At 36.5% G+C, this 27,949-nt stretch overlaps 1 protein-coding gene across 1 annotated transcript; it reads right to left on the reverse strand.

Moving 5' to 3' along the window:
• Positions 1-5,115: 5,115 nt before the first annotated feature.
• On the reverse strand, positions 5,116-18,232 carry COPS2 (COP9 signalosome subunit 2). Its single transcript, XM_010023106.1, has 12 exons — positions 18,119-18,232; positions 16,974-17,051; positions 16,294-16,419; positions 14,695-14,784; positions 14,477-14,554; positions 13,451-13,625; positions 12,236-12,414; positions 12,070-12,122; positions 9,637-9,734; positions 7,831-7,913; positions 6,663-6,721; positions 5,116-5,981 (listed from the first exon to the last, which is right to left on the reverse strand). Exons 2-12 carry the CDS (start codon positions 16,995-16,997, stop codon positions 5,837-5,839), a joined length of 1,110 nt encoding a protein of 369 aa, XP_010021408.1. The 5' UTR covers positions 16,998-17,051; positions 18,119-18,232; the 3' UTR covers positions 5,116-5,836.
• Between the last annotated feature and the right edge of the window lie 9,717 nt (positions 18,233-27,949).

Genomic DNA, 27,949 nt, shown 5'->3' on the forward strand with positions numbered 1-27,949 from the left:
ATCAGTCATTGATAAATAGGAGATGTAAATCTACATCTATATCATTATGAAATATAAAATAAGCCACCTAAACTTAATCTTTGTAAATCAAACAACAGATCTCTACTGAGTGAAATGTATTTTATTCCCAATAGTTGAATGTGTATTGCTTATTTGTGCAAAATTAGGTTGACTTCCTTAAAACCTAGTCACTTTTCCTCTCCCAAGTAACGTGGGAGAACTTGCCTGACTGGACAGAAAACAGCGAAAAAATCCCACTGAAACAACTAGAACAATGTAGTCTTGTATTAGCACACCAGCATTTTAGTGTGGAATGCAGCTTAATTTGTCCAAATTGGTGCTGACCATGGAATATATATTATGACATTTGCTTAAGATAGTTGCTGTATTTTTAAAAAATAATGACTCATTATGGTAAGGCTTTTCATTATGAAATCCTTCTTTTGTTCCCAAGATACATACCAACAGAAAGGTCACACTTGGAAGGGCTGTTATGCATACTTAACGAACAATAACAAGAACTTCTAAGATCTAAATTGGGCAGTGATTAAATAGACATCAGATCTACATAAATCTACAATATGTGTAATACAGAAAGTCATGCTGGGTGACCTGAGTGTCCACTTGGGTGAAGAGAACTCAAGTCTCCCATAAAATTTAACTCTCTGTTATCAGTGTAAAGAGAAGCACACCAAAGCACTCGGAACCAGTTATGTTAGATCCTCTGTCCACAGCTATCACAACTATGTCAGGGTATCTGGTTACATCGCCCTTGATCCAGTGTTGTGTAACAGAACTCAACAATGTTACAGTCCTTAAGGAAGCCATAAACAAACATTTTAAAACCCTGTTCAATTTAAACAGGCTGGTAATTGCAGTAGCTGGTTTGGAATATTCAGTCCTAAGGGTCCAGTTCTCAAATCTGGCAGTTTGTAAACAATTACTGCTACTTTTTTATTGTAAGGTGAAGTAAGTAAGCGAATAGTCTGGAAGCAAAAATTATGCTTCAACCGAGTGGGTGCTGACTGCAGTTCTGCTGATAAGTTGTTTCTCGCTACATCTGCTGGAGAGTGGAGATACCCCTTCCTGAAGACAATGGAGGACATCGACCAAATAAAGAAGAAAATCTAGGTCAACACAAAAATTAAAAAATGGAGTCTAAACCAAAATATCTCAGCAGTATGGAAAGGCACTTGGTAATGACTTCTTGGTATTCAGAATTCACATCACAGGTTTATAAGGAAATCTAACAGCATGTGTGGCTACTCACACCCTATACTTACACTGGCTCTCTATTTACATCTACTGGGTATAAAGTCCTGCAAAACACGCGAGGATGTAATTAAGCATGTCTCACCAAAATAAGGCAGCTTCTTATACTGAAAGCTGAACATACATATAAGCCTAATCGCACTGGCATGGAGGTGTGAAATAAGGGTTGCTCAGTAACACCCCCTCCACCCCGAGGTCTAAGCAGGCTCAGACCAAGCTCCACAAATGAGCACTACAACAGTACTGGCAAGTTTGGAGGCTGCCACAGGGAGCAAGTGGAAGAGGCAGCAAGAATGAAGCTGACTCCAGAACAACAGTTTTACTGGACTGGGACTAAAATCTTCAGCCTAATTGTAGAAAAAGACCAGTACAGAAAGCAAAGTATATCTTAGCAAGTAACATCTGCATCTGTGATACAACACATAGCATCCTGCAGAAGCAGCTAAGGGCAGACGCCACGAAGAACATACTGCAGCCAAAGTGGGAAGGTGAGCTGGGAGCCAGTCCATGAAGCTGTGAATCACGACTCCGATAGCAACATGCGACTAATGCCTGGCAGCAGCCAGAGTGAGCCCAGCACTCCCCCTGGGAGCAGCTGCATAGAGGCAGTGGAGCCAACCAGGACAGATCCTGCCTTGCAACTCCTTGTGATACAGCTAGAAAGAGATTAACCTTTACTCTTGCTGTAATGCTTACAGTCATTACAGCTGAAATTTAGTGCTAAATATGTAGTTACAACGCAGATACAGTTTGCAATCTACCTTTCCACAGCTTTAGAAGCATTTATGGCAGTGATAATCCTTTCTGTCAGTATCTTAATTAACACTTTATGACTAGCTGTAATGTAGTTAGTTCTCTAACCTGGTTCTAAAACATATTTTTAGCGCTTTGAAAATAATAAAGTAACAGCTAAACTTTTATTTTTAAAGTCAGTATTAACATCTCTATACGGAAATTTAGTTCAAATAACTGCTGTATTTTCAAGAAAGCAAGGGGTACTGTCCAGAATGATGTCATTTTACTCTTAATCCATATTTATGCAGTTCCTGCTCAAGTAAATTAATCCACCACCTCTCAAAAAAAAAAGTGAAAATACAATCTTCAAATACAGACATGTTTTACAGCTGACAATTTCTCAGTAATTACAAAAATCACAGTGTTTATTTACAGACTACAATTCAAATACCTTCATTATATTATTCTGCCAGGTGCATTTTAGCTGTCTTGCCTTTTTTCTGTTTTCTTTTTGCTTAATATACTTCTAAGCCTACTTAAAATGAAAATTAAATCCTCACTACATCACAGTTTCAGATCCAATCCCTTAGAGGAGGACTTTGAGATGAGTAAAAAATACATTCTTCCAACGTGTGTTTGATAAATACTCCTAAACCAAATCTAAAATGCATGCAGACACAGCACACACATCCTCCCAGATTTCATTTGCAATGATGTTCAGTTTTAGTGCATAAGCTACCAGAAACTTGGAAGAGGGGTTTATACATACACAGCTTAATCACTATTGTAATCTTACGTAAGATTACAACAGCCATTAAAACACTCATTTGCAAACACTGTTACTGGAACTAGTTAAAGGGCCGGTTTGCCTTGTACCAACAGCAACAAAAGGTGTACAAAAACATCAAGAAAGTTGTGAAAAGCATGGCTCTGTCAACTAATAACAACTGCAGAAATACAATGATTGGAACAGAGACTGAAGAATGCAGTGAGGCTGCTCAGCACTTCTGCAACAACCTGCAGTGCAATAATGTTATTTGAAAAACTAATTCATTCACCCTCTTCCTTCAACTGCTTGTTCACTTTTCCTGAGGAGATAGAAACAACAGCAGAGCCACATCTACCACTAAGTGGGCTAAAGCAACTATTAGCAGTTTCTGCTGCAGTTGTATGACAACACAGCTCCTCCGTATTTCCCTGCAGAGAATTCTCATCTTCCAGGTTAAGAATTATGAGAACACAGAAAAGGGTAGAATCCCTTAGGGATTATATAAATCTTCATTATGTGCCTAGAGCACAGATGCTAAGGCACTATATGCATGAGTAAGAACTAAAGTATGTCAAAACACACAACTTATTAGAGGTAGACTGACACTTTTTCAGTCTAAAACCACATTGTTAGCCCTCACTATTGAAATTAATAGTTCTTCACTAGTTGGACCAGTCCTGTGACAATTAGTCCTTCACAACAAAAAGATAAAACAAGGGAACTAGATGGATAGGACAAGATTTACTGCAGTATTCCTATTTCCTTCTTGAAAAACCTGAACACGCCTCCCCAGCAGACATAGCTGGGATAGGAAAGGTTACACCAGTTACAACAAAGTCTAGACTTTTTTAAGTGATACTAAGTTTATGCACAGGTTTTTTTTTTCCCTCCTTTAGAAGAGAATAGTTGTTCTTTCCCACAGCAAGGGTGGCAGGAAATGGCAGAGAAAGGAAATGTGCTGAAATAGCTGTCACTGTCCCCATGGGAAGGAGAACCTTGAAATAGCTGTCACAGTCCCTCGTCCCTAAGGGAGGAAGAACCCTGCAAGATTTGCTATCCAAATTGAAGTCTCTTTGTCTGTAGGAAGGGTCCCAGTTACTGTGCAGTATTATTAAGTTCAGTTTCACATCACCAGATCTTGGTGGAATTTTCAAAGTAAACTACGTTGCACATCACAGCACTGTAAGGAAACAAACTACAACGTGCTGTAGTAAATATTTCATGAAGGAAAAAACTTCGCCTTTGCATAAAAACTAAGTTCAATTTATATTTATATTTTACTATTAAGTGGATAAATTAGAAACACCTATTGGTAAAAATATGCATCAGTGAAGGAGAAACGGCTCACCCAAGATTGAGCATCATGCTACTCATGCAACACATTAAGTTTTACTGTGTCTACTCTAGGGAAAAAAAAGTCACTTGCTTTGACAACTGCAGAGCAAAATAATTTTCTAAGGGACATAACTATCCTTCAGATGAAAGTTAATTTTATCCTATTTAATTATACACCGTTACCAATTTAAATCCTGCCCTAGAACATTGAGTTTCCCATGCTGTCTTGCATGTATGTGATTGCCATGTGTCATTTATTAGGCTTTTTCATTATTTTTGGGGTAGCATTAATTGCTCTGCATCCACATTTCTTCCTTCTACTATAACAATGACTGTGTGGCACCACTTTGTGCACTGTTACACCATACCCTCAGCTTTAAAATGCAGTAGTTGCAGTTATGGAAGAAGTGACCCTACAAAATTTCTTCTGCATTTCTGAGACCTGCAAGAGAATTTTTCTGACAGCTCCAGACAACCTGCTACAGGAAGAAAAGTGTTGCTGGGGTCAACACTGCAGCTCTATATTTACAATGGATCTGATGATCCCAAAAATCTTAGGACATGAAAGACTTGTGCCTACTATGTGACAGGACTTCAGGACTTGAATAGCAGCTCTGAAGGGACTACGTTACAATCAAATATTTGAGACAGATTTGTCCTCACACTATGCATACAGTGTCATTTTATATACACTGAATTTCGTCCAAACCACCACAGATTAGGGCAAAAGAGAGGTAACAATCAGGGTCTGCATTTCTATTCCCAGGGTACTGCTTGGCAAACCTGTATTCTTGAAGTACCGAAATAAATACCAAGCACATTCCTGAGAAACACCAAATATCCACCAACATCAACTAGACAGGACTGATAATAGTTGGGTGTCTTGCAAGATACCTGCCATCTTTTTAGACTCTTTAGTATTTATGTTTAACTATTTCCAGGAGAGAAGGGGAGTGGAGTAAAAATAACAATCAACAGCACACATACCAACGTTTAGGCTTAAAAATCTCCCTATTGTCCTTCATAAGTGGGGTGAAGATGAAGTAATACCTATTTTCTTTTAAAAATAACAAAAGTAAGACGTACAGTGAAAGCACATCAAGAAACAAACTGTACAATTTCTGAACTGCACTGTTTATTTTGCTGCTTGAAACCTAAGTGACAGTATGCCACTATAATTATGGGGTTTCTTCTAAACCTTTACTACACTGCAGGTACAGAAATATACGGACACATTTTTGGAGAATTGACATTTTGCAAAATGCAGCAAACATTTCAATTTATACATGAGAAAAGGAAGTGTTCCAAAGGGTATGCATTTCAAGTTATTGCAGGTTATTTCTGTGAGAGAATTTCTGTAGGTAAAACATGTTTAAAATTAACCAACGGTAACGTGTCAGTGTATTTAAAATCATGACAAAAATCTTCTCTCTGGTCATTAATTGCCCCTTTGACAAATTACTACGATGTTGTGTGTTTAGGGCAAGATGTCAATACAGCATAAATCCCGTGGCATTTTGGTTTTCTTCTGGAGATTAAAGCTGTTTTTTTCTTGGGATAAATGCAGCAGCAAAACACAAACCAGCTGATCAAAAAAGCACTTCTGCCATAACTCCAATAATTTCAGGGCACACCAACCGACAGTAGTTTTGCCATTCCCAGTTCTTTTAAGGTTTACATCACTGCACTGTTGCCTTAAGTACGTTTGTAAAAGCTTGTTTTCTGTTAGGCCAGCTTGCTGACTACAGCCTGGTTGAGAGAATTTAGTTGGTTGGTCCATTTATCTAATGCAGTATACCGTGCACCACCTCTCTTCTGATGATCCAGTTCTAGGAGCTGGTTGACTTGATCAATTCGGCCATGTATAGTGCTGGAAGTAAGTAAGTAAATAAATAAATAAATCTCTAGTGCACATGGAAATAGGAGGTAACAATAAATAAGAGGTTGTCTTATGCAAGAGAGACACAAAGTCCATTTCAAAATTCATCTGCCAAGCTATGACCCACATAAAAGTCTGAAGCAATACGAGGTAAACAGCCCTTGAAAGTCAAGGAATTGTGGAAAATGGAGATTTACGTAACAAGAAAATCAAACCCATGTATGGATTATATTTTCCTATAGTTATAACAAGTTATACTCCAAAAAAAAGATTTAAAAACTTAATTACAATTTGTAAAAGTCAAGGAGAGCAGACTACTAAAGTAATCTGTCAACCTGAAAACATACTCAAAACCATACATGGGTATAAGCAGCAATTAGTAAGAATAGTATTTTTCATAATTTCATGATAATTCACGTAAATGATCACGTAAATCAAAATTAAAAGTAAGAACATGCCACTCAATCTCTCCATTTAATTTTCTCGGCTCATGTCTTACAAATATGCTTTACTGCTTCTAAGCAAAGCAAATCCAAAGTCAGCATCGTTACCTTCTGGTTCTAGAATCAACCGCTATTGTCACAATGCACAAAACCACAGTTTTGTTGCTTCATATATACTTTGATTATTTTAAAGTAACCAAATATCAGCAATCAACAATAAAATACATACTTATCCAATATGCACTGCACAAGCAAGCTTTCCACATCAGCTACATCTATGTTTAACTCCTGAAAGAAAAAGAAAACTCATTATGCTTCTACTCTGTTTTGCAACATTAAATCCTTCCAATCATTATTTTCATATACAGAATTTGATTTCATTTCTGTTTCTTTGTGTTCAAAAGAGTCAATTAAGTAATGAACTATTAAGCAAAGGAACTCCACTCGAAGTATACATGACCAATGATCAAGAAGAGATCAGTAACCTCTCAGAAAAGGCTGAAGAGGCTAAAGCAAAACTCTTGGAAGCTCCAGAAATGAGTTCCTTCACTGACTTCCTGAAAACAAAGAAACAAAAAACCACCACCACACCACCTTCCCTCCAAACCACACACACACAAAAAATACAAACCTCAAAACCAAAATCCATCCACCAAAACCCAGGAAACAAAATAAGAAATAACTGTCAGAAAATAATGGGTCTGCACTCAAAACCGTTTAAAGGGCTAAGGCATCTTCAAGCTCAGGCAAATTCTACAAATCTCAGGTTATCTTAAAAAAAGGCATAGAGAGTTCTAAAGAGAATTTTAGCATAAAACCCAGGCATCTCTAATACTTCATGACATATTTTGGAATGCTGTGAATTTTTGCAAGAAAAATCACGGACTCACAGGAGATGGAAATAGTCATCTATTGTCACTGGGTTTTGATTTTGTTCTTTCGAGATTAGGGAATGAAATCAGTGATTCTAGTATAATAGTTGGTTTGTTCTATTACCACAGTTCTGTAATTCACACAACACAGACATCTGAAGATATCTTTTGAACAAAAGGAATTAAAATTTGGATTTTTATGTTCACAAAATTTGCATTCATAATTACATTTTGAGTTATACAAATTTCGCTTTTTATAGTTCTCTTTGAAAAAGTGCTTTTCTGTACCAAGTAGAACATGGTAATTGAGTATTTTAGAAATATATCATAGTACATATTATAAAAAACATTGGGACAACACTGGTAATTTACATTTTAGCACTGCAAAGCTGCCAGCAGTGCCTCAGTACTACTTCATGGTTTATATTTTAGATGTTCTATTTCTGGAAGCACTATATTTATTTAAGAGCTTCTATTCACAATTAATCATTTACTTAAGCAATGCAAGGCTCCACTGACACATACCTTAGAAATAAAAGGAATATGTATTCTTGTGTAAGGCTTAATTAATTTTATAAGCACTTGTGTTCTGATGTTTCGTAAAAGCTCTGTAAGAGAAAATAAATACTGTAAAAACAACAGTACTGAAATAAAGATGCAATACAGCTCTATATACAAAGATACCCTAAATACCATGATCTTTTAAGGTAGTAATTCATTGAGGAGGGGAAAAATAGCAAAATAAAGGGACTCTCTTTTTCCAGGATTCCAAGCAACATGTAACTATGAAGATGAACAGATAAAGCTGAAAATGTTTAAACACAGAGCAACATGTTCCCTAGGAAAAATTTACATTATTCAAACTGGATAAATCATACAGATTATCGCACGATATATCTGCCCCTCTAACTGATGGCTAGAAAGCTTGTCTTGTCCAAAAGTGAAAAGAAGTACTCTTAAGGCTCTGAAACTTAAGTCTGCATGCACATAACTTCATGGAGAAAAGTCAGATTTTAAGTTAAAAGATCAGGGCCTAATGGTATAATTATGATGAGGAACTGAAGCATAAAAGAGAGTCTGCATAAAGTGCCTCATTTTACTTTGATAAGATAGTGCAGCCATTGTTTTAGAAATTTTTACATTGTTAAAGTTGGATAAAATGAAAGCATAAATTGCAATTGTAAATTAACAGAAAAAGAGCTAGATCCATTTTTACCTAACTGGTTACACAAGCACTGTTTATATAATGAAAAATAATACTGAAGTCCAGATTATGTATCTCAACAAAACTAAGGAGATTAAAACAATGAAGCAAGGTATGTAAACATTATAACCATGAATGTACATTCTGTATCACAACAGAGTGAGAACAATGAGATCACTAGCATGAGTGGTGAAACTCAACTTCTCTCCAATCGTTTAACTATCCTCCATCTCTTGCTTTCCAGTTGTTATACTTTCTTCCATAAGCATCCATCTCTCTAATCTTACAGAATCTCCCTGCAAGACTTTGAAGCTTACCAGTAGTCGACACGTAGCAGCAGTAGAGAAGTTATATTTAGTTTCCCCTGCTGTTTGCCATGTTCTCTTTTACAAACAAGAAATGTAAGAAAACCAGGTCTCTGCTGTTTTCTTTCATGTATATATCCAGCTAAATGACCTTGCTATGCCACAGTAAGCCCTACTCTTGATGAAAACAGTAGTTATCTGAGAAACTGGATGCTATATTCAAGTGAAGAGACTTTTGAATTACCAGATACATGATAAATGCAGGGGTAACTGTATTTTGTCATGTTAATGGAACGGAAGAGCATTTGCTAGTGTGTTCCCCTGTTTTTTTCAACTAGAGGTACTAGAAATCCAAACATTGTTTTCTACATTAGAATTATGTGTCTTGTTACCTATTTTATCACTACACATTCATTAATACAACCTTCATTACACTGTCCACATATTTTGTCTTTAATCTGAAGCAGAAAATTAACCTTATGAACTATCAAACATGTAATTGTTGAGACTGGCACAAACCACCTTTACAAGTAAGGCTTGCTCTTCTTCAATCATTCCAATGGGAAAAAAAAACCACCACTCAAAATATTCAGTGCGTAACAGCACCATAGATACTATCTTAGAATATCCACTCTTACTAGAACTTTCCCATTCATTCCTGCAATACTTCATGGTCATTCTGCATGCCTGAATGCATGTCAGCCTTGATCAACTTCTAAAGAACTTGGAAACAGTAAAAGAACCATCCACAAGTAATTACAAAGAATTCTTATTCTACCAAGTAGTGAAAACAAAAAGGACTAAAAGAGCCTGCAAAAATACCTTCGATGTGCTCCCTTATGAAGGGATCGTCCATGATGTTGCTGTGATTTGTTTTCAGAATCTTCTCAAATTCCGTGATGTCGTTATTCTGATAGGCACTGCACCAAAGCCAAGAGACTGAATTATTAGTTTTTAAAAGATAAATATACTCCTAAGAGTGTGTTCTATGCTTCTAAAAAAACCTCTGTAGTAAGTGTTGGTGGCAAATAATTATATGCAGAATCTTTATAAGGAAAAACTATTTCAACATGAGATGCGACAGAAATGCCCTTTCTCCTATTTCCATTTGAGCAGCATTTACAAAAATTCAGTATGAGCATTCAGGTATTCCACAAGTGCACACTAGTTTCTGTACTTTAAGAAGGTATTCTTTAAATAAGCCTAGACCCTAAAAATAGCCAATTTTCATTGAAAAGTATCACTACTTGAATTTTGGCTTCATGAAGCCATACTTTATGGAGTAAATATGAGCTAAAAAAGAGTCTAGAGGGCAGTTGCTGTTTCTAGAATGTCCACCTTAAGCTGATTCCTAAAAATATGAGAGGATGGAAGAAGTCCTGACTGCTAGGATTAACCATCAGTAATTCTGGCATAATATTACTTTCTAGATTTTTATTTATAGCTAATTTTTAGTTTATATATCATTTAACTAGTCATTCTTGTTATCCGAGAGCAGTGAGGTTGACACCTCTGAGGAGGTGAGTTCAGGCAGCTATTGTTCATCAGTGGCACCACAGCATTAGTTAAGAGCATTAACGTAAAAGCTGTAACCACTGAAACAAGACCTTTTTCTTCAAATAGAATGGTTTTACAATTCAAATCCATCATCTTTGCTCACAGGAACAATCATCTGTAATAGGGACTACCTACTAACTAATTAAACTTACACAATAATTTAGTTATACTAAGCTACAGGCTATTGATATTTAACCTGGAAGACATAGTGTCCAATACACGCTTTCAACTTCTGTTTAATGTTAAAAGAACAAACAGACAAACAAACATTATTTTTCTTTCATAGTCTCTGTATATTTTTTAATTGTTTTTAAGCTGGTTAAAAAAAGTCATCCTTTAATATCAGTAAAATGGGCAAGAAAAAGACCTGTTAAATTTAAGGTGGAACTTGATGAGTTTATGAAGAGTTATTTATATGAGTGGAATGGACTGTATCACATGAAACCAGTAAATTTTACTTCATAATTTAAAGGAAATTCAGTGAAGTACATTTTATCATTTATTCCTGAAGTCTCTTTTTAACATATGTAAAACATTCAAGTTGTCAAAGTAGAATACAGTAAGAATTAAAAACATAATTGTAATCTTTGGAATTCATTTTATCTTCTGCAGATTTCTTATCTACACTGCTTTAATTGCATTATTAATTTTAAAGACGTCACACTCAAATGTCAAGATAAAAGATATAAATTAGGAATTTGAAGAAAATCAGATTGGGTAAGGCCATCTGGAGTTCCTTCTGCCTCAAATTCACATGAAACTATGAGAGTGAAGTAGAAAAGACATGTCTAAAGTGCAATTATAGGAAATAGTCCCTTAATAAACAGCCAGACAATTTATTCGTCATTGTGTCAATAATGGATGAACAGCCTCACTTTCAGAAACAATTTTACATGCATACAGTGGTACAGCACCGTAGCAGTATAAGAGTAAAGGTTGTTCCAACATGAGATCAACTGTGTATCTTAAAGCGTGAGCAGGCATTACTTCTTATGTAATGAAAAGGTGGGAAAAGTTTTCCTACGTATTGTTTTCACTTGTTCATTGGTTTTGCTGATAAAGCAAAGGCAGGATGACTGGACGGAACTGGTTAGCTTCAAAGCACAGTATGCTAAAACTACCTTAGTTCAATTTTTTTTACCTGGTGGTCTTAATATACTAAAAGTTCTCACATCACTGTTGCAGCTAAGAGGTAATGAAGCCTTCTCTTGAATTTCACATATGTTTGAAGGACAGAGGAGATGACTTGACAGTTCAGTTTCATATTCCTAAATTATGAAACTCCTTCAGTAATCATGCCCATGCATCCAGTTAAGTCTGTTGTCTTTGGTATGAGAGGTCAATCTTATCTCAATTTCTCATATATATCAGCCAAACGTAAAGACCAGTTGCAGTACAAGGTGGAACAACTTTTTTTAAGGGATAAAGGAGGTTTTTGCCACTGCATAAGAAATGCAGCATAGTAGAAGATAACAGCATGTATCTGTGTCCCTACCTGATATGGTATATATTCAGTGGTATGTCACAGTAAGTAAGTTTCTTAAGAAAAACAAACAGTGTACAAATATTTGCCCAATATTTATGAAATAACTGCGTTAGCTGTGCAGGAAAAAAACATCTCTAAAAATACTCCATTTCTGGTTTGGACACTACATCTTCTTATTTTCGTTGTCTTCTCCAGAAAAATTAAGATCTTACCTTACTAAATTTGTCATTGCTAGAATTTCTGGATCATTTTTGTATGGTTTAGCCTAAAGAGAACAGAAAGCACAACAGGCATGACTACATTTTCAATATTTTTCATCTTTTGGATAATTTCCCTGTCCACTGGGGGAGGGGGAGAGATGAAAAATTTAAAAAATACCTCCTGAGAGTCAAATGGATTTATTCCAGATTTCATGAGCATGTTTGCTAGGACCAAGTATTTTAAGCAAGTGGTTCTTCTGGGGCTCCCTGATTCATCATAATTCTTGAACGCTTCAAAAAAATCAGTGTGTGCCTTTTCAAACTCCCCTTCTCTTAAGTGCATTTTGCCTCCACATTCTGAAAAGAAAAAACAGATGAATAGGAACACTGCGTGCTTGCTGCTGACTACAATAATTGTACTCAGAAGTTCCACGCTATTTCTAAATAGATTACTGAAATATTTTCAGGAGTCTTTTCATTCTCTGAAATTGCTAGGGAAAAAGAAAAAGCATTAGGGCCTTCACATACAGCATTGCCATTTGAATAAAGCCATTCCAAAGAAGAAAAAACAAAACCCAGCCCACACCATAAATCTAAAAGAACACTAATCCTTACAGCCAATAATTAGTTTAACCTTATGTTAAAATACTACAAAAACTGAAATGGAATTTATCTCCATTTCAAAGGTAACAGACTTCCTGTATTTCTGGAACTTTTCCTATCTGTTGAGCAAAACCACACATTAAAAATGAGAAATATTCTGTCTCCTTTTATTTCTGAAGTACCCACTGTTGCCCAATTCTCTGTGCAAGTACCTGCACCAGGCGAAGGGGAAAGGCACAACATTATTCTGGGGAGTTTTTTTCCAAGTCAAACGGCATGTTTCCACTATAGTTCACCATTACAGATAATAAATAATAACTTCAAGAACATCTTAAAGCCCTTCAGTTTCTGATGAATTTAACTGAGGTGAGACACCAAGCACAAATTTACAAAAGGGGACTGCTGAAATGGGAGTCCCTTCTAGCCTTTGTTTTTATGCTTTGCAAATGCCTTTGCATGTATCCTTTATTGCCTACCACAGTGTCAAACACTTAAGCTTGAGTCTTCCTCTTGTTCTTCTATTGCTTCTCTCCTACACTGCATGTAGCCACTGTCCTGCCCTTCTAACTAGCACATCTGGTACTTGGGCATCAAGAACAGCAGAGCTGAAGTCCCACAGGAGGCAAACATTGAATGATGAGTCTGTAGCCGCTGCATTTGTAGTTTGTCTGCCTCTCAATCTACAGCATCCTGTCTTTACAGTTGGAACTGGAAGAAACATTAATTATCCAATTTTCATAAAACTCATCTATGCAACAGAAGTTAAATGAAAAATTCAAGATTAACTTGCCTCTGATAACTCCCATGATCAGTGGATGAGGAATGGCTGACTTGATGTGCAAAGACTGTTCATATAGTGCTTTAAGTTTTTTGTTATTTTTCTGTGCTGTATACATTTGAATTTCCAAAGCATAGATTTCCAATAGTTGAGTACCTTTTTTTAGATCATCTTCCCCATCATCAGTCTAGGATAGATTAAGTAATAAATACTGTGAAATTTTAAGAGAACAGTGATTTCAGTTTTATACTAGCACCAAACACTCTCAGTAATTTCCTGTCAGAGATAAGGACATTCCTAAAGCTTAAAATTTTTTATATAGCTGTTAACACAAAGCATAATGCACAAAGAACTTATCACAGGCCAAATTTTGAAGGCTTTTATTAAAAAAGTCATTATTTTTATTTAGTTAAATGTTTTCCTCAGAACTTCGCCCATTATTCTTTTCCACTTTCCTTAACCCACACTCTCAGCATATAAATGCAATGACTGACATACATACATATATATAAATACACATGACTCTCCTGCTGCCTATAACAGAACCATTTCCCAGATATTTGTAACTCAGTTTTCATACTGGAAGAAGAAAAGGGGACACAGCCAGGCACAGCAGGCAGCGTGGCAAATTTCCACCCCCCCTTTCCAAATGCGAAAGGGACAACTGTACTTTCAGTTGTTAGTAAAGCTCACTTGGAATCTGCAGTATATTTTTAAATAAATGTCTATGCATTACAGATTATTCACAGATTATTCATATGTCCTTCTCATCCTGCAGCTGACTAAAAGGAAACTTAATCAGCAATTGTGAATATTTTTTTAATCATCTTTAAGCAAGGAATAACACACATCCTTTTTTGTTCCTTATCAGATAAATTAAAGCAAGCACATTATTTCTTCCCTCCCTACGAAGGCTCAGCAACATGCCTCAAAGGCCAACAACAGATACAAAAAACCCCAACAAACAAAACAAATAAAAAACCCCCACAAACAACAATGCCCTTTACTAAGCTACAGTGATTTGGAATATAAGTGTACCTGGCATGACTGATGCAGCTGACGCAAAATCTTTTGTAACTTTCCATATTCTTCTCGTTCTAAATATAATTTGCCAAGCTGTGGGGGAAAAAAAAAATAAAAAAGGGAAAAAGGTGAAGTACTAAGGTCTATTAAGATTTCACAATTATCATTTATAAATAAGAGTTAGCTGAAGGTGTCACAAACAAAAGCAAAGAAGAGTAAGTTATATATTTTACCTTTGTGTTTGTCTTAAACCACAATCTATCATTCTTAGCATCTTTCAGAGCTTCAAGTGTTGTTTCATAGAATTCCTGAAGCAAATCCATCTGACATAAAAAATCAGAATTCTATAATTGTAAACAGCAAATTTGTACCTGTTAATAAAGTCAATCTGAACAAACTAAAAGTGCATGCTTGAACTTCAAAATAAGGTATCTGCATCTTACTGAATGCCTGCTTTTAAACTGTAAAGAGCTTCTAAAGTAACAAAACTAAGTACACTTGCTCTTCTTATATGAAATAGCTATAATTAAAAAGTATTCACATTTTAAGACTTGCAACCATCCATCATGCTAGTGAAAATGAAAGCCACCTTATACAAGCCCATCTTATATAACCAAGCAATAACATTCGTATGTTGTGTAACAGAAGACAAACACTGGCAGCATCGCTCCTACTTAAAAGGAGAAAAACAAAAATAATTTACATATCAAAAAGAAAATACGATTTACAAAGAGCAAGAAATGGTCAAAGGAAAAAATGCCTTCTCCTTTCTATACTACCAATGCTGCATCAAAGAAAGCTTTTGAGCACATCAACCATTTCTTTGCATAAAAACCCCAAAATAGAAATCAAGGTACTGAGTGTGACCTTTAACAAAGGTTCTACAGAGAATTCATTAGTATTGTTTGAGGCCATTGTTCTTTGGGGGATAAGAGATCTGTGGCTACACATCAGGTTCAGATTTCCAGATTGTCCCTCCAAGTCTGGCTCCAACTGCTTTTAGACCAAATACACTGACCTCTGCCAACAAGGTATAGCCTAAGACAATCCTCTAGACCTTAAAAGTAAACTATCATTCAACTATTAAACTTTCATTTCCTAAGAACGGCAGGACAGGAAGGAATGCGATAATGACAGAGGAGTCATCACTAAAGACCAGTGATCCTCCATATGCAGGTGCTACTTCCAGGTAGTCAGTCAGGGGAGGTTTATACTCTCTGTAAGGATTCTAAAATGCCACAAAAGGGCTGGGCTGTGTATCTACGAACATGTACCTATCTTGCACAGTACACTCAAAGGCAGGCAGTATTTAACACTAATACTTCATGGCAAAGTTCTTCTAAGGTTCCCTTCTGCCCTCAAAGTAAAAAAAAAAAAAAAACAAAACAAACTACAAAAAACCAAACAAAAAATGTCCCAAAACACCCCCACCCCCAAATAAACAAAAAAAAAAAAAAAACCAAACCAAACCCCAAAAAGGTATTGTTTAATTACAAATATATTCGAGAAGGCACTTACACAGCGTGTAGCTACATTGCTAAAAAACAAAACAAAAATCCCGCAAGAAACCACTAGCATTTACTTTACTTATTAGCATAAAAATACCAGATAAATATTGCAAAAAGTACCCAAATTTATGAAAAAGTTATTTGTGTTGACAGAATCCATTAAATGTGGGAAATCTATTTTAACACATGACACCAAATTAATACTGCAAATGTTTTCTGTTAGGATCAAAAAACCCCAAACCAACAGACTACCATACACAAAAAAGTCCATAGTTAAAAACACAAAATGGAAAACCATGAAGACGAAAGAACTGATGATCTAACCTGCTTGGAAGTAGAGATATAATCAAGAATAGAATTGATGGATTTTTCAGAGTAATTCCTTGTAACTGCACTCCGTATGTAGGTCAATAGCTGTTTATATCTGTTCATCATTTCAGGAAAGTTAGTCTGAAAGGAAAACAGAATTATTTCAGAGTTTTTGTTTTAATGATTAAAAACTGAGTTATATCTTGCAAATAAACATACAAAAAAGAAAGCATAACAGAAAAGACTATGCAGCAGTGGTTGCTATTAGGAGCTTTTACATCACCGCTTTATTCATAAGCAGCAGAATGACGAGTAACTTCAGGAAGACTGCATGGAATAGACATTTATCTGAATAAAGAATGCAGAAGTGGCTATACAACTATTTGGAATGGTTGCATATGTAGCATATAAATTTTTCACTGATTCGTTCTGGTGAAGTACACATATATAGAAACACTACCGGTCTAAATGGTATGATACCTCAGGAGAGCAAGAACTACAGCAGCTATTTTGCATCCATTTTGCCTTCTGTCATGGTTTAAGCACTACATGTCTGTAGTAGCCATTAACGGATGCAAAAGACAGGTTTTAGCAGATTTAGTTGTCATAGCCATAAATTACAGAAACAGTTTAAGATCTCTGCATCAAATACATATTTATGCCATTTACTCTCAAGTGATAACTGTAATTCCTACCAATTTAAAGTTTATTTTAATCATCTGTTTCAGAGCTTTGAATCCCCATTCGCCTTTTTCACCTTCGAGCTCCAAAACCTGAAATAGAAGAATTTTAAAACAGCATTTATAAAAGCTTTATTCAAACCTAGATTGATTTGCAGCTTGTTTAAAATGTACGTATCACACACATGCCTTTCCCCCCACTTTGCTCCTTTCAAAGTAATGTTTCACTCTGCCCTGCTTTTCAATTTTACTCTTCCCTGATACTACTGAGAGAGTTAGTGAGAGGTATGTACCTTATTAGTTTTCACAAGTTGGCTGATATAGGGAGAGTCAACTGTTATTTATAGGCAACAACAACAAAAAAAAATCTAACAGCAAACATTAAACTTTAATGCCACTCCATAAATGCACATACACAAGAAAGTTGTAACACCGCCTGCAAAACTGACTCAATCCACCCCCTTGCCTAAATTAATCAAAAATTTACACTTCTGGATTTCTGTATTTTCTTCATATATCAGAAAGGCATCCAGGCTTTAAAGTAACATAATTAAGGGAATGTATTGTAAGTAAAAATTTTAGCAAGTTTTTTTTTTTTAAAGTCATGTATATAATACTGTTATACACTATAAATAAACCAAGAGATGCAAAAAATCTATTTTTTCTTTAAGAAGTTACATGTAACATATTGCTTTCTGGTGACAGTGTGCAAACATTAAAAACTTAAAAATTACATGAAGGAAAGAAACTCTGTGTCACTTGGTATTCATACATTTAAAGCTTTGGAATTACATAGCAAACTAAATATAATACATAAGACACTGGGGGAAACACCATTTCGTTTTAAAAACCAAAAGGATCTGTCTTCTACAGTTGACACATGAAAACACACTTAGGACCGTTTAATTAACCTAGCAAACCTTGAAGATTAAAAACTCAGTTCTGCGATAAAATAGGACTATTCCATGTCATATTTATGCTCCCTAAGAATGATCCTGAAAGACAGTCAGCCAGGTGACTAAGTTGTCCAGTGATAAACTTAGCACATAGTAAGTTAAAATATAAACATTACTTTTAAAATTCCAGAAAATAACCCAAATGATAAGCAAATATTTAAAAATGTGAATTAATATAAGAGAGAGAATATAAAGAGAGAAAACCTTCTGAAAACTGCTTAATGCCGCTTTGGGATCATCTTCCTTCAAAGCTTTGGAATTGTAGTATTGATTTTCCAGATCCACATTTGGTTCAGAATTGCTGTCCTCAGAATATTCCTACATTTTAAAGAAAAAAAGAAAAGGGGGGGAAAAAAGTCAGAAAGAAAAAATAGTTGAGATCATCTAATATTCTGTAAAAAAATATAGTAAGACGTATTCCTATAAATGCTTGTATATTAGCAGAAATCTTCAGGTTTAGAGCATGTAACAGGTATGGCCACTCATGATGATTTCATCTCTCTCCTGTTACTAGGCCAGCCTCACCATCCAACAGCACTTGCCTGTCAACAGATTACTTTCTGGACTGACAAACTCGTAGCTCCACCAATTTCACTTTTATGACAAGTACAGATTGTGTTATTAAAATTCTACCAATTTTAGATTTTAAGGACAGATGCCTAATAGCATATGCCATTTCTGTATGTGGGTGAGAACATGCTGGCCACTAGTCTTCTAAAAGGCACTCAACTCAGTTATATGACCTTTGCTATCCACAGAAAAGACTCCGGCTGAGCTGTCACACAAGTAATGATTCAGCTACAGAGGATATAAAATGCTGCCATGAATCTCTCTCTAATCTGCCTTTTTATGCCATAACGATTCATACTTGTCTAAGGAAATTAAAAAAAATGAAAAAGAATAATGATGATAACACCAGCTGCTTCTGTGCTGAGAAGCACGAGATGATTGAGAAAATGCTACAGATACTGCCAAAGAGGGTGGGGTGGGGCACAGGCACAATAATTTAATCAAATAATTACCCATCATGTACACCAGCACCAAACAAATGGAACAATTTACTTCTACCAATTATTACTTCATTAAAAAAAATAAAAAAAATTAAAAAAAAAAAAGTACTCAGAGGCTTTTTCTGATGAAAAAATGCTAAATAATTTATCTTCTTTTGCTGAAGGACAATGTTGCGTGTCTGAATTACAAAACCCTAGCTAAGCTCAAATAATAATTTCATTTGAGGTTTACACAGTTCAAAAACATTTCATACGTCTGCATTTTCAAGCCAACTTTTCTGAACAGATTGCTTAGCCATTAGGAGACAAACTGTTTCACAGAATCTCTTGAAATCTCAAAAGTTACTGTTGTCAGAGTAACCTTCCCTTGTAACAACATAAACTGCATAGTCAGGTGCCCTTCTTTAAGTCTGAATTTCTTCTTTTTCTGTACTTCATCATGTACTTCTTCAAATTTATTTTTTTTCACTCATCTATTTCTAGTATTAATTAATGGACTCCTTCAAAACCATGAGAAGGAATGAAAAAAAGATGAGGCAAAAGAGAAGCTTTAAATTATCTCTCTCTTCCCTCTAGTGCAAGCAAATCTTTCAAAGTTTAATTATTTTTTTAATTTCTAATGGAAAAACTAATTATGGGAGTTCACAGTAGGCCCAAATTTTATTAAACATGGTCCTTGAAACATTTATCCTTCAACCTGATCATATTTCTATCTGTTACATGTAGGCAAGTTGCTTATGTATGTATTTATTTATACTCACATGACATATTAGTATTTAGTGAGAATTAAATGGATTTTAAAGCCTAGTGAATCCCACAAACCTGTCCTCCAAATTCCCAGAGAACTATAAAACAATACTGAAAACCGCGAAGAAACCAGGAAGCAAGTGTCCTATTTCATTGGGCAGATTTTCATTCTGGTTAGGTTGGTTTCAGTAATTCTTTACCCTATTGATCCAACACTGATGGAGCTGCTACAAGAGCATGCACGTGATGTCAACAGCTGTAAGCGCATCAGCCACCTTATGAAGATCCAGGCTGCCAAAGCTTAAATAACACAGCATTTAAGATACATGTAATCAGCTGATGTCTTGTTTATACGGAACTTGAGCAACAGGGAATATTTTTGGCTGAAGTATCTATTTGTAAAGATAAAAGTAGAGCAAATGAAATTAATTCCTTTTAGGAAGCAGTGTGCTCTGTTAGCCTAAAGCCAGAAAGATCTGAATTTTCATCTTAGCTCTGGCAGTGATTCTAGAAGCCTTTTCTCAGATAATTTTTCTCAATGGCATATATATCCCATAAAGCTATTTTTATGATAATACTAATACATAACAGAGTAAGCGTTAAGTCTAGCTACCTTGGGTTTTTAATGTAAATGCTTCAAAATGCATCAAAGGTACTATTCTATGTTCCCACAGCTGTATTTTTCCTTCATTTCATGCCTATTTGCCTTACATCGAATTTAGGATGCTGATACAGACTCACAGCTCTAAGGGAGACAGGGCTTTCCTACTTCCAGAAAATGTAATGTAAGGTGCTTACTTTGAAAGACATGTTTAGACCTAACGGCTGTGAAGAAAAGTTTAAACCTATGAACGAAGTACAAGATGATGCTGTGAATCTCTAAGCAATTAAAAAAAATATTAAAAAAATCTGCTACGTAGTAGATACTACATCTTAATTTAAGCCTCAGTGTTAATGAGGCCAGAGCTGATCAATTCAGAAGGACCAGCACTCCATCTTTCGATGCAGAGATGGCTTAGCGCAGTATGATACAGATGTGAGAACATTCGGCTTTCGCCAAAAACAAAATGAAAGAAGGAGGAAAGGAAAAGCGTGAAGCTGTGTCCTCAAAGAAAATAATGCATTTCCTTCCCAGTACTGAACAGGAAAGTTCTATTAACAACAAATTCAGACACCGAACACCTAACCTTTCTGCACCCTGATTTTTAACACCCATGCTTCCTGCCAGAACAACTTTCCCAGCTCAACCCTTTTAGGGAGAAAGTTTCTTGCATCAAACAATGCAGTAAAAATAAAAGTGCAAAGAAATTAGGTAGAATATCAGGTTTACAAAAAGGATTTCTAAATAAGTCTAAACATCTCTAATGTACCACCTAGACCTAACATTCCGCATAAAGAAGAACACCCTTAATTATAACCTCAAGGCATAAAAGCACCTATGTGATACAATTTAGCTCCAGCTGATGTGAAAAAGCTAACAGGCCCAAGAACTTTTTTTATTAAGATCTTGGTGATACTTTTAAATGGACATCAACACTATCAGTTCAAATGAAAACAACAGAAGTCTGAGTACACAGAACTGATCTTTGAAACTCATTTAGTTCTCCCTTCCTGAGAGGATCAAAACAAACAAGTGGGTTTTTTTTATCATTGCTCATTAAATTAGAAAGCCCTGCTACGGCTTTTAAAAAATGTAGCTAAAAGACACGTAAGACATTATTTAAGCATTGCTCCACTGAAAAACTGAGTGTTCTAAATGTAGTCAGTTATAAACAATCAAATCCTATCACATCACTTTTTGAGGGAAGAAAAATTACCATAGTAGCTGAACTGTAATGGAGACAGAACCTCTGATGTAGCTTACTCTGCCTGAAACATACCTCTTCCAAATAATTTCAATAAGAGATAAATTAGTACCAAGGAAGCAATGTAAGTCTTTGTTAGACTATGGATTATGTTTTCACAAAATTCATTTCAACTAGTAAACAGCTGTGAAACATTAAGTCTCAGTTTCTAAAATGAACATGCACAGAAGACAATTCACCCCGGTCAGTTTTAGTCATCCCTTTTAGGGCATGGATCCATTTGCAGTTTCTTCAGCAGGTTAAAGGCACCCAGCACTTCCTGACCCTCTAGTCCTAACATGCCCTTTTCCCCCTTCACTGCAGTGATTCAACATTTTATGCTGTATGAGTGCTTCAGGATGGCTGATCCTGCTGGGGCTGAGAGAACAGGCCTGCCAACGCTTACCCAGATGAAGTCCTAAGGCTGGTGAGTGATGGAGTGGGTGACCAGGGAGGGTAAGAAAACCAGCTGTGGTTTTCTATAGCAGGAATCTTAGTCAGTGTGGTCTTAAGAGATTATATTGCACTCTTGAAGCATGGCACAATAAGGCACGTGAACTTGGAGACTGTTAACACTGTATCAGTGACATGTAACAGTAAATTGATGGTATTCTGGCAGATGACCAGGTTAATGTGCCACTCTAAAATTAAACATGTACTACACCAAGATAAAAATATTTTGTGAAAACTACCCTTGTAACTAACTTTCTTGTCTCCTCTCTTACCTAAAGCACTTCCCTAACCTCTATATGTAAAGTGGAGCAGTGGTCTGTACTTTCGCTTTGCTGTATAGGAACCAAACTCTTATCTTGCAAACTTCTTTCCAAAAAAAGAGAAAGTAGCTACACAGACAACAACTTTCCAGACAAAAGACACAATACAAAGGGTTCTATTTCTGTATAAATTTATCCTTCAAGGACATTGTTAACAATACTTATTACTGTCAATTTTCAATTGCTGGTAGTTTTACCAAATTTCAACCATTGGCTGATTCAAACCATTCTTTTCTTATGAAGTGCAATTGTTTCTGAGAATAAGTCTGGTACAAATTTTATTTTACTTCAGCTAGGTTTGTTTCATAACCATGACATTTAAGAGTTCTGCTAACTCTAGGATTTGGCGCAAAGACCTGATATTTTGCAAGAGCACTAGTGATGTGGGCTAGGGAAGAGGGGGCACTTTGTTTTTAAAAACACAAAAACGCCCAAATGAGGCCAACAATAACAAAATAAGGCAGTAACTGCTCAATATTTTAATATACTAGCTTGCTAGATAAATTTCTTGAACATTTCACATACAACAAACATGCTCTGTTTTCACATAGCTCATACACACTGGCTGCCAAAGTAACCAATCGAACATCATCCCAGCAGTAAGTGTAACTTGCATTTGCTCTTCCTGAACCACTGGCCCCAGGCACCAACACAAAAAGCAAGTAGCAGTTTCTATGTGCATTTGCCACTGGTATCCAGGCGCATGAATACAAAGAAAGCAATCAGACTGGAATGCAAAAGAGCAAGGAGGAAAAGCGCAGAGACAAACCGTGAGAGTAAAAACAAGAGTGTGATTTGTGTAAGAAGTCTGCAACCACTCAACCATGCATTGGATGTCCAGGTTTTCTTTCCCAAATTCCAGGTCTCTCTGCTCCTACTCGCTAGCTCCACAAGTGATCTAGTGCCTGCTGGCTCGCACCAAGGCTGACACAAGGATCAGTCTGTGAAGCCAACAATTTGCAATGGGGTCAGTACACTCCCATGGAAGGACAGTGCTCTGCCTTTTATTTAAGTAGAAGTTGGAAGAGGCACAGAAATGAGACAGGAGACTGCAGGCAAAAAAAACGGGTATTATGACATGTAAGGAGTATTGAAAAAAAGTGCTTTTTCGTTCTGCCTCCATCACACAGACATCGTTTGCTATGTGCATCTTCTTCTACAAGTCCAGGTTTTAGCATACCTTAGATCTAATTTACTTCTGTTTCCCATCCAACCGCACATCAGATCTGGGGAACTATGTTCTGAACACAATGCTAAATAACTCTCTCAAAAAACCCAAACCAACAAAACCCAGAACTTACTGACGCTTGTCAATGTTCAGATGGAAAGAACTGACATTAATTCTCATGCTTTTTGCCTCAATACTTATTTGAGATGTTACTGTAATGAGCAAAATAAGCCCCAAATATATTAATTCTGTGTTTAAAGATGAGTCTGAAGAGAATGCGTAAAATAAAATATCAGGACACACACTGAATCCATAAAAATATGAAGCAGTAATTAATTCAAAGAACAGTATATGCTGTCCTCCTTGAAGCTGACATACCAATGTAATTAAACCTAACAAAGAAACAGAAGAGGGTAAAGTGGATCTGCTTGACTTGGAATTGTTTGTTTGTTTGCAATATACATATATACATAAATGATGGCAATACTGAAACAAAGAGTTGGGAAGAGGTGACCACGTCTGCATGAAACTTCAACTCTACCCATTAAATGCACCCATATAATGTAGGAAAATCTCACTTTCTGTTGACAAGACTGCTTATCAAGTTTGGTAACATAAATAAATTCCTTTTGAAATGAAGTGTATTTCTCCCTGTTGGAAAAAAGAGTGAACCAATTCACATTTACTAAGCTACCACTCTGATAGCTTGGGGAAAAAAAAAAAAGGGGGTATCACTGCCTATTTCTTAATACCAACACAGACTGAAAAAGGAAATCCTCAGTAATCTGAAGGCACGCTCCCCACATCTGAGCTCACTTCATGAACCTGTAGCCACCTCGCTTGGGTGCAGAATGCTGGCTCTTCACTGGAATTGTGTACAGCTTTTCTACTGAAGTGACCAAAATAATCCAACTCTGTAACATAAAAAGACAAGCTGCTCAGCAAACAAATTTGTCTATCCTTCAGAACACAATAAGACGTCTCACTAATATCACCACAGACAAATCCTCATTTATTTAAAACAAGGCAAAAACAAAAATAATCAAGTAGATGTATTACAACTGTCAATGTGTTGCCATTGTGCCTGGAAGAATCAATTTCTGGAGAAAGGCTGAGTTTAGTCTCAAAGTCAATTCTAAACATAGCTTTTTGTTTGAGACTGAAAACAAAAGTGAAATTTACAATGGTCCTTCCCTCTTTTTCCTTCTCCACCCTCAAGCTGAAACTAGTAAAAAGAACTTGGACTGAAATTGTTCAAGGCACCTAACAGCACCAAACTAGAAATTAAAACTGAGTGGTTTTCATAATGACCAGTAAATATTATTCTGGTCATTGAAGCATAAAGTGGAATAATCCATATTATAATCAAGGCTGTCACTGTGCATTACCAGCAAATTGTGAATCTAGATTCATCCACCCACAAATATAAACAGATTTTTTTCCTGATATTAAGATCTTATTAACTTCTATAGGAGTGGCTGAGGTCATCCACATGCAAAACCCTTGACTTTCAGCCCAATAAAAAACTAAGCAGAAACAATCAACTCTGATCATAGAATAGAATCATAGAATGATTTGGGTTGGAAAGGACCTTAAGATCATCTAATTCCAACCCCCTGCAATAGGCAGGGATGCCTCACACTAGACAAGATTGCTCAACGCCCTGCCCAACCTGACCTTGAACACTGCCAGGGATGGGGCAGCCACAGCTTCTCTGGGCAACCTGCTCCAGTGCCTCACCAGTCTCACAGTAAAGAAATTACTCCCTATATCTAACCTAAATCTCCCCTGTTTAAGTTTAAACTCTTCATATGGGAGGTGTTCCAGCCTTCTAAGCATCCTCATGGCCCTACTGTATCTGGTCTATAAAGTGGATAGTCTTCAGCTGTTTAAGAGTGCAGCAATTACTCTAATTATACAAAAATCCATGATGAAGCTGGGAAAGAGCTGGGCCTTCAGAATATCTGTTCACATTTCAATTCACGTGTGAAACATTTGCATACTTAAGGATATTTAACTGACTGGTTCTACATAATCAGCAGGTCAAGAGCATGTTTAAAGAGGAACAGCCATAATTGCTTCTGATAAGAGCTGACAAAATGAAAACTTTTGGGGGAGTCTTCTTTTCATTACTATTTTTATGCTAGCAGCTACCCTGGGAGACCTGAATCTAGTTTTGCCATGCTGTATTTTGACCAAATAGCTATTTTTTCTTTCATTATGTCTGTAATTACTGCCTCTCCTCCAATTCCTTAAAAGAAATAGTCACTAACACTCATATGTGCTATTTTCAATTCTGTGCTCATCTGGAGCACTTTGTCTTGTACTCTTCTTCTGTTGTTGATTCAAACCCTTCTGCAGCAGCCTTTACACCGAACTTGAGACCCTTACAGTCATTCCTAATTTTAACTAGATTTACATCAACGTGAAAGGAACAAATCAGGCCTTGTCTTCAGGGCCTTTAACTATTTTCCAAAACAATTTTGTGGAACACTGCAATTACAGTCTCAAGCACATTTGGAAACAACATCCAGTCATGGTTTGTTTGTCCGAGAATGCTGAAACTACTCTGGCTAGAATATCTTTATTCTTAAATTCTGTGTTATTTTGGGTTTTCCCCATCAGTTCTAAACACAGACTAAATTTAAACAATCTGTTTTATTTGAAGATGCTGTGTAAGTATTATTTGATGCTTTGCAAAGGAGTTACATACTGAAAAGACAAAACTGACACACTCATTATTACAAGCAGTATTTTTTTTTCCATTTTGGAAAGGTCTGGGCTAGTGGTAATTAATAACAATGAAAATGATCCACGAAAAATAACTACAGTCAGAGGGTGAAATCTGCCACAAGCAAGAAGTTTCAGGAAGGCATTCCAATGAGGAAGGAAGTTCTTCAGAAAACAGATCCACAGGAAAAAGCATTAGACCAGCAATTATTCTAGGGGAAAACTGACATTATGTACCATGAGCTGAGAGCTGCATTCTTACTCAGATTCATAGTAGAGAGCTGTATTTAAGGATTGAAAAAGGCAATCCCAAAAGTTTCTCTACATGTTCAGCTCTCATGCTATGCATATTCAACATGAATTCAGCTGTGTTTGGTATTCTTTTAATTGTATCATATAAAAAACTGAAAACAGTATTTTAAATCAGGACATGGATTTCAGTGTTAATGAAAGTGAATGGAAATTTATTCTGGAACAAACTGGACCAACAACATACCTTTAATAGTCTCAGTGTATTTACTCCAGAAACCTTACTTCTAAAAGTTTGTGAATTCATTCATAGGCTTAAGTAGAACAGTAACAACTCTTGGAATACTAACACGAGCAGCACATAAGGTTAAGGTGACAATGCCTGTCAAACAAGTGGTCTTACGTGAATGTCAAAAACTCAAAACCAGAGCTTTTATCCTATATCCAATGTCACCAATGTCATCCAGCCATTCTGAGCAGCTCTTAACAAGAATGGCCAAGAAACTATTTCAAAAGAATCAGATGAGTCTTTTAAAGGAATTCATAAGTAGCTATGATTATTAAGTAATCTGGTAGAAAGCAAATGTTCCAGAAGCAAGTGTCAGGGGGTTTTCAGTGAAATTGCAGTATTGTGCACACAGGTTTAGCTGGAATGAATGAAATACAGACCTTCAAGCCTCAACCACACAGATTTTTAAAAAACGCCTCTGTTAACCACCCCCCCCCCGCAAAAAAACCCAAACAACCAAACCTCAAGCTCCAGTGTAAGATAATGGCAATAGAATAACAACTAATCAGAAAGCACAGAAAACATTTTTTTGTTTCAAATATGACAGCTACTTAGTTTACGAATGTACAAACCAAGATGGTTTGGTTTACAACGTAAAACCAAGATGGTTTTACTCATTGTGAAACATTTGAGTTTAATAATTTAAAAGAGACTCATTCAATCAAAACAATCCTATTACACTCCCAGACTGCCCCCGAAAAATTGGTCTCTTGCTGTAAAACCTTAGAATAAAATCTGAATTGAAAATGTAACCACATACAACATGAATACCCCAAAACACTGTAATTAACAATATAAAAAGGGAAGGGAGGAGGGTAGGGCAGGAAGCTCGCTAAGACTATAAAGACAGAAAGTTAAAAATGAGTGTACCCTTGGCATGTTGCATCAGAAACCCATTTCCCCTCGCTCCCCTTTCTCTTCCCCCCGCTTTCCCCGCAGTTGGACGCTCACGCAAGCACACGAATCACATCTACCCCCAAGGAAAAACAACGCGCACAAACCACCCCCCCCCCCAGGCCCCCGCCGCAGCCACGGGTGGGAGGAGGACAGACAACTTCGTGACTTCACTTCGTGCCCGACACTGGGGCCAGAGGCAGGAGGCGGCAGCGCACCGGAGCCGTCCCCTCCCCCGACCCCTGCGGAAGACAGCCGGGGGCCCAGGCTCGCCCGGGGCCTAGCGAACTGTCCGGGGCCGAAGTTGGCCTGTTTCTCCGTTACGAGGTGG

This window comes from Nestor notabilis, unplaced genomic scaffold (genome assembly GCF_000696875.1).
Source record: "Nestor notabilis isolate BGI_N333 unplaced genomic scaffold, ASM69687v1 scaffold6751, whole genome shotgun sequence".
NCBI lineage: Eukaryota > Metazoa > Chordata > Aves > Psittaciformes > Psittacidae > Nestor > Nestor notabilis.